This window comes from Schistocerca americana, chromosome 1 (assembly GCF_021461395.2).
Source record: "Schistocerca americana isolate TAMUIC-IGC-003095 chromosome 1, iqSchAmer2.1, whole genome shotgun sequence".
Taxonomy (NCBI): domain Eukaryota; kingdom Metazoa; phylum Arthropoda; class Insecta; order Orthoptera; family Acrididae; genus Schistocerca; species Schistocerca americana.
The window spans coordinates 764,682,781-764,694,805 of NC_060119.1; the positions used below are offsets into that span (position 1 = coordinate 764,682,781).

The 12,025-nt window shown below is 35.9% G+C and overlaps 1 protein-coding gene across 1 annotated transcript in view; it reads right to left on the reverse strand.

The window, feature by feature from the left end:
- Window positions 1-12,025, reverse strand: part of LOC124545382 — a 184,938-nt gene that overhangs the window by 41,740 nt on the left and 131,173 nt on the right. The window contains exons 2-4 of the mRNA XM_047124295.1: window positions 4,566-4,790; window positions 2,764-2,984; window positions 815-1,026 (exon numbers count right to left, since the gene is read on the reverse strand). Of these exons, the coding sequence (XP_046980251.1) occupies window positions 815-1,026; window positions 2,764-2,984; window positions 4,566-4,761 (629 nt within the window). The 5' untranslated portion in view covers window positions 4,762-4,790. The remainder of the gene's footprint in view (window positions 1-814; window positions 1,027-2,763; window positions 2,985-4,565; window positions 4,791-12,025) is intronic.

The following is a 12,025-nucleotide window of genomic DNA, read 5'->3' on the forward strand; positions in this document are numbered from 1 at the left end:
TAAGGAGCTTGCTAAGTTGTAGAGACCAGGCTGTTTAGCCATAACAGGCAGAATTAGCAGTACACCCACTGCTGGGGTAGAGACCATGCTGAATCTGCTCCCACTACACATTTGGATTACAATGGACATAGTGACAGGGGTGTACAGGCTAAAAACTGGAAACAACTTGATCTCTTTAGGATATCCAGAATCCCGCACCAATATAAGAAATGTGATAAATATAAGGCTGTTGGGGAAATGTCGACTGATTACACAATAACTTCAAGCTGCTTCAATAAACCTTTCAACATAGCAAATGGATGTAGGGGGCAGTGGAAGAGTGAAACATGACACTGTGCAGGAGAGTGAGTCTGGTTTACTGATTGATCAGAAACAGGTGAAAGCCGTGGGGCCAAGGTTTACAGTTTACAGCCTAGCTGAGAGAGAGCATACTTTCTAGGGAAGTTGACCATGGTATTCCAGGGAAAATGTTTGCTATCAGGCTGTGTGTGGAGGAGAATTTGCTTAGGAATCAACATATATTTAGGCAGCCAGTAGCAAAAATTCAGCATTCCATATTTATTTTTTAAATTTTCTTAAGCCATTCTATGGTAAGAACTTCAATGCTAGTTTTTTTACTTATTTTTGGTACATCTATTTTGATTTCTTTGTGTAAACACTTTCAAAATTTGTTGAAATAATCTAAGGTAACTATTTCCTCTTACTGAACTGTTGTGTATCCAGATGTGTAGTAAAAGAATTATGGATCCAAAATGCTGTTCAGATTGCCTCATAATGCAAAATAATTACCAACAGTGACTTTCTCAAATATTACCTGTGCCTCCTCCAAAGTTCCCAACTTATAAATCCTTGAAGAGCTGGATTGCTCTCATCCACTAGGGTTCCACCACGACTACGACAGAATCCAAGGGCATCACGGAAATTTAAAGGTTGTCTGTTGTAGAAAATGTAACACTTTCCATTGTACGTAGCTGTGCTGCCTGGTGGCTGGTCACGGAACTGAGGACATCGTTCGAAAGGAAGTGCCTGTGGAATAATTGGAAACAATTTGTTTTCTTCATATAGTATAACAGTTTGATGGTTGACATCAGACTGTACTTGCAGTGAATAAGTCATGAGCCATGTGTTGTCATCTTAGATGCTTTACACTTTGCTTTACAATATATCCTCCTTCTGATTGCTCACTGTGTCTCTCTCAGACTGATATTCTAGTCGATCTGCCATTTTGTTTGTTGTTTCTTATAACTTTATCTCTCTTTCCCCTCATCCCTATTCCTAATTAATTATCTCCAGGTTCTAAAAATTAATAATGCAGTTTGTTTACAAATTTTGAGCTGGTCCTTCCCTGATACTCAATTTCTGATAGACTTTTTTTGAAATAACTTTTATCAAATATGAATGCATATTAACTATTATGTAATAAATTTTGCAATTAGAGAATAGTTTTGATACAACAGAAAGCATTCTTAAAGAAAGATACATATTGCACAGTTTTTGGAAGAATATATTCAGATTTCAGACACTGTATTTGCCATTGATTACACACTCTGAAATAGGCTTTATAAGTGGTAGCTTGACAGAAACACAGAGAGAGCAAGGTGGTGAGATATAAAAATGAACAATGCTTAGTATTTTGCAATTTACTTATAAAAAATTATTTGAGGCTTCACTTCAGTTTGCATAAGTACAGTATACTGTTTTGCCTAGCATAAGTATGATTACTGTAAGAACTGTATCATAGCAATGATTGTTAGTAAGCAACATCACTCTGTAAGTAGATTTGTTAAATTATGGGAAACATGTTTTTGAACAGTGTAGTTGCAAGACTCTGATCAGAATGTGGTACCAGAATGTTTTTCGCTTTAATGTACAACTAGTGAGTCTCATGAGCAAGTGAAATATTATATTTGTCTTAAGTAATAATACAGTTTTATCTTATTCATTACTAATTTCCTGATTGTTGTAATCTCATTTCTGGTACTGTTCATCAATTGTCTTTCTTCTCTGTTTTACATAATCTAAATTCTTCAATAAGTAACCTAAGTATTCCTTTTATTAACACTTCCAGGTTAATAGTGCAATACACTCTGTAAATCTTAATACTGATATTCTTTTTCCTTGCACTTTTATTTCTGATATAAATTTCTCCTCTTCCTCAATTACTTCTTAAGTGTGCAAACTAAGCAGGAGGAATGCTAACTGCTGTACTCCTTTCTTAAAGTTACACTTTACTAATTGTTTCATATTTTTATCATTATCCTGTGAACATGTTCAATTATCTGTCCAACTTTAAATTTCTTCCACATTCTTCTCAGGAATTCAGACATCTTACTCTATTTGACATTATCCACATTTTCTCTTTGTCTGTAAATGTCAGAAAAGTTTTCAAGCTTTCCTTGATTTTCCCATCAATTTTTACGCTTAAGATAAGCACTACTTTTTAGGTGCCTTTACTTTATTAAAGGCAAACTGATTGATGATACTACAATTACATTTTCTACATCACTGTATGTTGTTCTATTAATTTTATATGCACGAGTCCTGTCAACAACCTATACAGTAATGAATATACTTGCAAATGTCTTATATTAGTACAAACTACACTGTATTCGCATCTTATCTCTCACCATTTGGTACCTACTGCCACTTTATAGCACAACTTAGTGTTTATTTCTGTACTCATTCCATTCCTAGAAAATACTTTCATGTGATCCAGATTTTAACTTGTTTTATAGGAAGTAGTTAAAGTGGAAAACATCTTACCTGGTCAGTGTATACAAATGCCTCACATATTGACAGTTGACTTGGCACTGATCCTTCCAAATGCACACTAACAAAAGCACCTGGCATTGGTGGATTACAGGGAAGGAACAGTGGTTTGCCCTCTTCCAGTGGTCCAGTGAAGCGGTTGCAGATAGGGTTTGTTCCAAGATCTGGACGATTGTTTCCCACTCGTACTACAATTGTAGCTGCTTGATTCTTTCCTGTGAATTGTTTATATGACATTTTTATGATGCTGTACAAAACTGTGTTGTGTTATTATAATTCTACATAGTCTTATGAAGCACATGCTGCTTTTCATTGCTGTAATTATAATTATCTGTAGTAAAGAAGTACAACAAAACATTTTTTTCTTGATGTATGATCAGTTTGTGGACACACTGTCTGATCAGAAGCTTTGTATTTTGGAGACATGAAAAATGAAATACCCATGTTTTTCATACATTGTGTAACTAAACAAAATCCTACTGTGTAATGTGGGCAGCAATTAGTAGGTAACTCATTCCTGAAATCAGAAACATATTCGAGATAATCATTCAATAATAACAAGATAAAAAACTAATTACTGCTGAAACAACAGGAGTTGTGAATGATCACACAGTCTAGATAGTGCCAAAATTCCTGGATATCATGCAGATTTGTTATATATCATTACTTACTTCTCTCATGATCATATTTTTTAATAAAAATGGAAGATGTAGTTTAACTGATTGTTTCCCAATAATTCTTGATTACTCTTTATTTTTTTATTGCAGTTGCCTTGACATTCATCTATGGCATTAATTTGTGTAGGTGAAAATTCAGGGAGTATTTTGGCTTTTATATACCATTAAACTTCATGTCCCCTATAACTGGCTGAGTGAGTTGGTCTTAGACTGGAGAGAGGCAAGGGCTTAACACTACTGGTAGCTATGCCTAGTAAAGTGCTATGACACTGATGGCAGCTTTGCTTACTATATAATGGGCATATAGTTCCAGATTATTAGTTCAGTATCAACAACAGATGTAAACATGCAATGAAAGATAGACTTGTCAGCATTTTTAATATAAAAGATTTGTCCCTTATAAAAACAGCATGTAAGAAAAGCTGTCAGGCCTATTGTATAGATGAAAGTAAATCAATTCTGTTTATTCACTGTAAATATCATATTGGCATTAAAGTGGTAAGTCATTACTTGTAGGTAATTATATGTCAGCAGTTTACTTCATGTGACACAAAGGCGTATGTGGTCTATTCTTGTAGTCCTGTACTGAATATATCCCTTTAATGAATAGGAAACAGTTGATGTAGACATATTTTATCTTTGTGTGTGGCATTTTGGTGATTGGTTGCGTGTCTGGTGATTCAGAGAACATTCAGTTCAGATAGCATGATTCAAAAAAGACATTTTACAACCAGCAGTGACATGTTGCTACTGTAGGTGTTCCTTTTATTAGTGAAATTAAATTATGAACCTAGGCAGATGGCTTGACATTAGAAATTTCGTAACAATTATGCTCATAAAAAAATTGTGCTGACAGAAACTGAAGTGAGGCCTGAACACCATTCTCTAAATAGCTAGTAGTGCAATACTTTAAGCAAAAAATTTTGTCATGAAAACTGAATAATAGGAGATGTTAGCCCCTACACTTGAGTCACTATGTGAAGAAAGCTGACTCAGTAGTAACTAATGGAAATATATGATTTGCAGCAAACATTCTGCAAGTTAAGCAGTACTTAAAAACAATATATCTAAGCTTTTTATTTCAAGCAGACAAGAGTACTACTGCATGTAGTGACTCACCACAACAAGCCCTGCCAAAGTCGAGGCGAACCAGCTGGACCATGTAGGGCTCCAGAAGGTTGACATACCACCAGGGAGCTCGTTCAGGTTTGGTCAGTGTGCACGTGTCAGCAGTGAAGAAAGCACTCGTGCTGCCATCCACTGCCTTCTGTGGCACACCACCACCACTGGTACTGCTCTCAGTGGTGCTCTGCATGGGTGCCTTACCCGCTGCTACGTTCAGAACTGTACACACAAACATGCAATCTCCATTAGGTGACTACAATATCAGTAACAAATTTTATTCTATATTAGCTTAGCACCTGCTTCTTTGATCACATAGAATGTATGGTCTGCACATATTTTTTGTTTCTCTTTAATCAAATTTGAACATTGTTATGCCCATTGCACTTGTATAAGTCTACTAACTATAAAGGATTTAGTGACCCTTTACATGGCTGCCATTCTTTGCATAATTAAAGACTTCCAATGTGTTTAATTTAATTTCCTACAGGAAATTAAAAAAAAGAAAGCTATAAATCAGATAAGAGTTTTTATAGTCATCAGCATCAGCCTTGCAACAGGTACTGAATACTCGCAGCTCAAACAGATATTCGAGTACACGGAATCACATTTAAATGTGGTATGTATTTTGTCATCAGTAATGGTTACTTTTCATGTTAATTACAACAAAAATAGTTTTATTATAATATATTAGGCCTAATAAAAATTAATATATTAAAAGTCAATATCTCTTCCTGCAAAAATCTGAAGAATCCAATTTGTCATGATGACTGTTAAATAGGTTTCTTTGGTTTAGTTCACAAACTGCAACAGCTTCTGAACTTTTGATGCTAATTTAGGCAATAGAAGGATAATCTTTTGTAAATGAAATTCTGATCAAAAGTGATTCTGCTTTCATAACTTAACATTTTCATAAAATTCAACCTTAGGAGCTGAATTTCCAAGAACCCTGAATTTCCAAGAATGCTGAAACACTATTATTATTATTATTTCTTTCTTGTCTCAGACGTTATGTCTGGTTAAAAATGGAAGGTGACGCAGACCTTGATCAAGCGTGACTTCCTTTTAACTGTACGGTATATGTTACATTGCATTTAGGAACTTTCGGGTAATTGAACAAGTGTCAATAATTACAGATTTCTGTAGTTGTATGCATAAGTTTGGATGTAGCTGTATTGCATTAATGTACTGGTGGATATTGTGTGGTATGACTCCTGTAGTTGATAGTATAATTGGTATAATGTCAACTTTATCCTGATGCCACATGTCCTTGACTTCCTCAGCCAGTTGGATGTATTTTTCAATTTTTTCTCCTGTTTTCTTTTGTATATTTGTTGTATTGGGTATAGATATTTCGATTAGTTGTGTTAATTTCTTCTTTTTATTGGTGAGTATAATGTCAGGTTTGTTATGTGGTGGTGTTTTATCTGTTATAATGGTTCTGTTCCAGTATAATTTGTATTCATCGTTCTCCAGTACATTTTGTGGTGCATACTTGTATGTGGGAACATGTTGTTTTATAAGTTTATGTTGTAAGGCAAGCTGTTGATGTATTATTTTTGCTACATTGTCATGTCTTCTGGTGTATTCTGTATTTGCTAGTATTGTACATCCGCTTGTGATGTGAGCTACTGTTTCTATTTGTTGTTTGCAAAGTCTGCATTTATCTGTTGTGGTATTGGGATCTTTAATAATATGCTTGCTGTAATATCTGGTGTTTATTGTTTGATCCTGTATTTCAATCATGAATCCTTCCATCTCACTGTATATATTGCCTTTTCTTAGCCATGTGTTGGATGCGTCTTGATCGATGTGTGGCTGTGTTAGATGATACGGGTGCTTGCCATGTCGTGTTTTCTTTTTCCAATTTACTTTCTTCGTATATGTTGATGTTATGTGATCTAAAGGGTTGTAGAAGTGTTTATGAAATTGCAGTGGTGTAGCCAATGTATTTATATGAGTGATTGCTTTATGTATTTTGCTAGTTTTTGCTCATTCTATAAAGAATTTTCTTAAATTGTCTACCTGTCCATAATGTAGGTTTTTTATGTCAATAAATCCCCTTCCTCCTTCCTTTCTGCTTAATGTGAATCTTTCAGTTGCTGAATGTATGTGATGTATTCTATATTTGTGGCATTGTGATCGTGTAGGTGTATTGAGTGCTTCTAGGTCTGTGTTACTCCATTTCACTACTCCAAATGAGTAGGTCAATATTGGTATAGCATAAGTATTTATAGCTTTTGTCTTGTTTCTTGCTGTCAATTCTGTTTTCAGTATTTTTGTTAGTCTTTGTCTATATTTTTCTTTTAGTTCTTCTTTAATATTTGTATTATCTATTCCTATTTTTTGTCTGTATCCTAGATATTTATAGGCATCTGTTTTTTCCATCACATCTATGCAGTCGCTGTGGTTATCCAATATGTAATCTTCTTGTTTAGTGTGTTTTCCCTTGACTATGCTATTTTTCTTACATTTGTCTGTTCCAAAAGCCATATTTATATCATTGCTGAATACTTCTGTTATCTTTAGTAATTGGTTGAGTTGTTGATTTGTTGCTGCCAGTAGTTTTAGATCATCCATGTATAGCAGATGTGTGATTTTGTGTGGGTATGTTCCAGTAATATTGTATCCATAATTTGTATTATTTAGCATGTTGGATAGTGGGTTCAGAGCAAGGCAGAACCAGAAAGGACTTAATGAGTCTCCTTGGTGTATTCCACGCTTAATCTGTATTGGCTGTGATGTGATATTATTTGAATTTGTTTGGATATTAAGTGTGGTTTTCCAATTTTTCATTACTATGTTTAGGAACTGTATCAATTTAGGATCTACTTTGTATATTTCCAATATTTGTAGTAACCATGAGTGGGGTACACTATCAAAAGCTTTTTTGGTAATCAATGTATGCAAAGTGTAGCAACCTTTGTTTGGTTTTAGCTTGATATGTCACCTCTGCATCTATTATCAGTTGCTCTTTACATCCTCGTGCTCCTTTGCGACAGCCTTTTTGTTCTTCATTTATAATTTTGTTCTGTGTTGTATGTGCCATTAATTTCTGTGTAATTACTGAAGTTAATATTTTGTATATTGTTGGTAGGCATGTTATGGGGCGATATTTAGCTGGGTTTGCTGTGTCTGCTTGATCTTTAGGTTTCAGATAAATTATTCCATGTGTAGGTGTAGCAGGGAATGTGTATGGGTCTGCAATGTAAGTGTTAAATAATTTATCTAAAAACAAAGATGATGAGACTTACCAAACAAAAGCGCTGGCAGGTTGATAGACACGCAAACAAACACAAACATACACACAAAATTCAAGTTTTCGCAACAAACAGTTGCTTCATCAGGAAAGAGGGAAGGAGAGGGAAAGACGAAAGGATGTGGGTTTTAAGGGAGAGGGTAAGGAGTCATTCCAATCCCGGGAGCGGAAAAACTTACCTTAGGGGGAAAAAAGGACAGGTATACACTCGCACACACACACATATCCATCCGCACATACACAGACACAAGCAGACATTTGTAAAGGCAAAGAGTTTTCTCTGAAATTTTTTTTCTGAAAACTCTTTGCCTTCGCAAATGTCTGCTTGTGTCTGTGTATGTGCGGATGGATATGTGTGTGTGTGCGAGTGTATACCTGTCCTTTTTTCCCCCTAAGGTAAGTTTTTCCGCTCCCGGGATTGGAATGACTCCTTACCCTCTCCCTTAAAACCCACATCCTTTCGTCTTTCCCTCTCCTTCCCTCTTTCCTGATGAAGCAACTGTTTGTTGCGAAAGCTTGAATTTTGTGTGTATGTTTGTGTTTGTTTGCGTGTCTATCGACCTGCCAGCGCTTTTGTTTGGTAAGTCTCATCATCTTTGTTTTTAGATATATTTTTCCCACGCGGAATGTTTCCCTCTATTATATGTTAAATAATTTAGTTAGATGTGAATGTGTTGAGGTGAATTTCTTTAGCCAGAAATTTGCTATTTTATCTTTTCCAGGGGCTTTCCAATTGTGAGTAGAATTAATTGCTTGGGTGACTTCATGTTGCAAAATTATCACTTCACGCCTTTGTGGTATCGTCTTGTATGTATCTGTTTCTGCTTGTATCCACCGTGCATGCCTGTTATGTTGTACCGGGTTTGAGCATATGTTGCTCCAGAAGTGTTCCATGTCCGTTATGTTTGGTGGATTGTCTATTTTAATGTGTGTGTTATCTATTGTCTGGTAAAATTTCTTTTGGTTTGTGTTGAGTGTCTGGTTTTGTTTCCTACTATTTTCACTTTTTTTTCTATCTTCTAAGTCGTTTGGCCAATGCTTGTAATTTCTGCTTCTTTTCATCTAATTGCTCTATCACTTCTTGTTGTGAGATTTTACCTAACCTTTTTCATTTTTTTTTCTGACATTTCATTTCTTATAAATTGTGTTAGCTGTCCGATGTCTTTTCTCAGTTTTTCTATTCTGATCTGTAGCCTGTGTTGCCATGCTGGTTTTGTGGGTTTCTTCTGTGTGTTGGTTGGTTCTGATCTTTGCCTAGTGTGTATATTTAGTGTAGTGAGTGTTCCTATATAAACCAGTAGTTGTAACTCTTCCATAGTTGTGTTTTCATTTATTTTGTTGTGTATGGTTGTGTTGATAGTTTTTATTGTTGTTTCGACTTGTGGGTTATTTGGCGGTCTATGCAAGAATGGTCTAATGTCTGTATTTGTGTCTTTGTATTCTATATATGTCAGCTGAAATTTTTCTTCCATATCTAACATGTGTGTCACTTCGTGTTCTATTTGTGCCTGTTCTGGTGGCTGTCTTAAGATTTCGTTTGCCTCTGACTGTTTACTTGATGCGTGTTGTCCTTTGTTTGTTTGCTCTGGGATGTTTGAGTCCATTACTGTATTTTCTTCTTCTTCTGATTGCACATTATTTTGTTCCAGTATTTGTTGTACTTGTTGTTTGATGTTTTCTAATTCTGACTGGGGTATCCTGTTATTTTTGATTATTACACGGATCTGATCAGCTAGTCGTTGTTCTGTTAAAAATTTTAATTCTGGGTATCTGGTAATAAATGTTGTGTATACTTGTGATCTGTATCCAGTTGTGTTGGTTCCTAGATTTGTTGCTTGGTAATAAAAGAACATGAGGTGTCGATTAACTTCATCTGACCATCTCATCCTCTGTCTTTGTTTTCCTTCTAGGGTGGTTGCAGGAAGCATATCCTGCAAAACACCTCTATTTGGATTTGTATCATTTTCCAGTTGGCTAGCAGTGTTGTTACCATTGTGGACGGGCATAGGGTTCAAGCGTCGTCCCCGACCATGATGGCGCTTGTCCGAGGCTTCTTTAGTTCTGTCCTGAACCAACTAATCACACTAAAAGGGGGCTGAGCCCTATTAGTGGTTTGTTCTTTTCGTCACCTTTTACGACTGGCAGAACATACTGGAGGCCTATTCTTTCTTCTTCTTATTATTATTATTTGTAACAGAAATCAAATACCAGCTTTTGTAGATGTAGCTTTAAAAATGCTGACGTAGTTGTTTAATGGTTTAGTTTTAAAAAATCACCCTCTATTTAACCCCTTTCAGGGTTGAATTCCAAAAAATTCTCGAACATGCATTTTTTTTATTTCTGACAAAGAAACCAAATATCAATTTTTGTAGTTCTAGCTTTAAAATTGCCTTAATAGCAACATATTTCCAAAAACCTTTGACCCCCTATTTCATTGCCTTCAGTGTGGAAGTTCAAAAATACCTTCATAAACAGTGCCCATAGTATGAGATCCACACTCTCTCCAAATTTAAGTCAGTCAGGGCATTTCCTTTTGTATACAGATTCTTACTATTCTGTGTCCTCGATTTCATGGAGCTTTAAATTATGCAGCACAGAGCTGTGTGTGTCAATTTTGGTCAACCAAACAGGGAAGACAGCTAGTGATGCTAAGGCATCACCAACTAACTTTATCTTTGAAAGCATCAGGAGGTGGAGCATGTTCCAGCGATGGCTGGTATTGAGAGAATATTTCAGACCATTGCCCCACTAAGGCAATACCCAGTCATTGATGAATATCGTCCTGTAGGTGGGAATCTGATAGCACAAGTGTTGTATCTTTACTGTCATTACACATTCTTGTTACATAATATCTTATGAAAATATGCTGCTACTGAACTACATGTAATAGCCATGTCTTCAGTTCTGCCATCCTCCTGATACTGCTACCAGTAATCAACTATTGACACCACCAATAAGTCTGACCATAGTGCTGGGAAGGACAACTTAAGACTAGCCACTAAGTGACATAGCACTGTGGTTGAGAAGCTTAAGCCAGCCGGGGTGGCCTAGCGGTTCTAGGCGCTACAGTCTGGAACTGCACGACCGCTACGGTCGCAGGTTCGAATCCTGCCTTGGGCATGGATGTTTGTGATGTCTTAGGTTAGTTAGGTGTAAGTAGTTCTAAGTTCTAGGGGACTGATGACCTCAGAAGTTAAGTCCCACAGTGCTCAGAGCCATTTGAACCTTTTTTTTTGAGAAGCTTAATCTGTTGTGGGCTTCAAATAACTGTCTCGCCTTCTAAACAACACATTGCCTTTGACCAGTTTTTATGTAAGAAGTAGCAGTGCTTGTTATCCCTCTTGTATCAACCTCAGGCAAACATATGGATAGATGTAAAACTAGCATCATGATTTACTTTGAAATGTCATGACCAAACCTTCTCATATCTTTATCTGCCTGTCATAGTATTTAATCTTTAAGATATCTGATATCACGAAAAGATAAACTCTGAACTATGGGGGAAAACAATATTGCTGAAATAATTTCTATTATTCTAGTACACACGTGTCACACTATCTAAACCGTCATCTTTATTCAGTTGCAATCTGTAATAATTGATATCAGAGGACTATTTCATACACCCCTTACTGCAAAAGTATGCTTCATTTTAGCTTCTGAACTCCACACAAATTACCCATACGAATATTTTGATTTAGTATATTGCTTGGTGTAAGGAAAATGGGTTTTACTAAAGTATGATGAAAAACATTAAAAGGAAGGTATTAAAACAATTAAGATCTGTGTACAGTAACTCTTCATGTATGTCGCCTGCCATGATCTAGTGACAAACTACTGGGATATGTGATGTAATTTTATACTGACTTCTTCAGTAGTTGCTATGATTATGGCAAACACAGTTAATCATATACAGTTGTTTCTGAGACATATTGAGGCCCACTTTTATCGACAATAATTATGTAGGCCAAAGCAATGAATTAAAATCTGTACCAGCACTGAGATAAAAATCTGGGACTCCAGTGTGGGATAATAGCTAACGTATCTTCCTTATAAGAAGGAGGCCCATGTTCAAATCATGATGCTGGTACACATTTTAATTCATTGCTTTGGCCTACATTATAAACATAGTTAATATCTTGGACAAGTGGAATAAGATGTCAGCCCTTAACCAGTCAGACCAAAATATCATATGCCAACA